This window comes from Sinocyclocheilus anshuiensis, unplaced genomic scaffold, assembly GCF_001515605.1.
Source record: "Sinocyclocheilus anshuiensis isolate Anshui unplaced genomic scaffold, SAMN03320099.WGS_v1.1 scaffold2955, whole genome shotgun sequence".
Taxonomy (NCBI): Eukaryota; Metazoa; Chordata; class Actinopteri; order Cypriniformes; family Cyprinidae; genus Sinocyclocheilus; species Sinocyclocheilus anshuiensis.
The window spans coordinates 537-2330 of record NW_015552787.1 but is presented as its reverse complement, the minus strand read 5'-3'; the positions used below and the strand labels follow the sequence as shown (position 1 = coordinate 2330).

The 1794-nt window shown below is 38.1% G+C and overlaps 1 protein-coding gene across 1 annotated transcript in view; it reads right to left on the bottom strand.

Moving 5' to 3' along the window:
• LOC107667913 (ribonuclease inhibitor-like) overlaps positions 1-1555 on the bottom strand; it is a 12560-nt gene extending 11005 nt beyond the window's left edge. The window contains exons 1-2 of the mRNA XM_016459654.1: positions 1504-1555; positions 958-1171 (exon numbers count right to left, since the gene is read on the bottom strand). Coding sequence (XP_016315140.1) covers positions 958-1171; positions 1504-1555 — 266 coding nt within the window. The remainder of the gene's footprint in view (positions 1-957; positions 1172-1503) is intronic.
• Positions 1556-1794: the final 239 nt, after the last annotated feature.

The window sequence follows — 1794 nt, the reverse complement described above, 5'->3', positions numbered from 1 at the left end:
ATTTGTATTGTGAAAAGCGCTGTACAAATAAACTTGACTTGACTTAATAGTGCCAGGCATAATAGTGGCTCCCTGATGCCCAGCAAGATCAGCAAGTGCTGATGTCAGCTCAACATCGTGATGTCTATCAGCCATCGGCGATGGCCGATGGCATCGTCTATCGGCTCAACCCTATTTTTCAAGTCTTTTATATGAATGATACAGTGGTAATTGACATAGCATTAATTACAGTACAGAAGCTATAAAATATATGTTCTGCCTTATTCTGTGATAAAAATGGAAAAAAAGTGTTTGTAGTATATAAACTATTATACTGATTATACAATCATAACCATAAAATTGTCATTAGTAAAAAATATATCAAAAATATTATAGAAGACAAATGATTGGTTATTGTCCAGCAGTGCATTTTATTTCTTAGCCAAGTAAAAGTAAGAGATAAGTTTTTTTTTTGTCAATTAGACATACATAATAATAATAATAATAATAATAATAGGCCTAATAATATTTATTTATTACATTTGACATTTCTGTCCCCCTCACTTCTGAAATGATTCCTACTCCCCTGCCCTGTAACATAACTGAATACAACACTTTAGCTATATGCCGTGTTATCTTTATTTTGGGATCAAATATCTTGTGGCGCCACGTGAATTTTATTCAGTGGGAAAGGGGCCAAAATGGCTCTTTTGACATTGAAGGTTGCAGACCCCTGCCCTAAGTATAAGAATCAATATCGTATCGTATCGTGATGAACCATCCAATTTACACCCCTAACCGTTACATCACGAGCTTTACAATTTGATAAACACACTGAATATTTTGTTAATTTATTTGATTGAGAACCATTTACCTTTACAGATGGAAAATCTGAAGAAGAACACAGTAACTGCATACAACAGTGTGGTTTTTTTAATTAACTTGCAAAATAATTAATCAAGTATTTGAAACTTAAACCTCAGTATCTCCAGCTTAGAGTTTGGACTCTTCAGTCCATCAGAAAGAAGCTTCACTCCAGAACCCTGCAGGTCATTGTTACTCAGGTCCAGCTCTCTCAGGACAGAGTGTGAGGATTGTAGAGCTGAAGACAAACTTCCACGAGATTGAGCAGACAGATTACATCCACATAGCCTGTGTAAAGAACAGAACAAACAGTAATTTAATTTGTTTACTTATTGTGTTTATTTATCTGGTAGGGTTTGTAATCTGGAGCACATATGACTTCCAGAAAGCTTTGACTGTGGTGATACAGTTGAAGTAAACTCAATGAACAGTGAATATATCTGATGGTTTTAACTTAAAGAAAGAATTTAAGGCAATAACACACAGGGCTTCCATTAGATTTTAAATGTATGTTTCAGTAATTCAATTCTTCATAAAACACCTGTCACTACCGGAGTACTGATCAGCTGCACCTGTCACCACCTCATCAGCACTAGTTTAAATGCACAGCCACTACAGTCACACTTTGTCAGGTCTTGAGTTCACTACGCTACTCCTTACCCGACTGACTGAACCTGGACTCCATCCAGATACCTTCCTGTCTCTGTGCCATCTTCTTCAGCCCGATCCACCAAGGAACCCTTTATCACGTGAGCCCGATCCCTTCCATTCCATAGACCGTTTGCTGTCCATCCCTCTCACTCTCCCAGCACCTGTTCAATAAAGCTCTGTTTACTTTACCTCTCCGGCCCTGGTCTCCTTCTGTACTGTGACAGAAGACCTGACCTGTTCCTCGGATATGTCATCAGTCCTCAGGATATCCAGACAAGAAGGTCCAAGCCATTCACAACT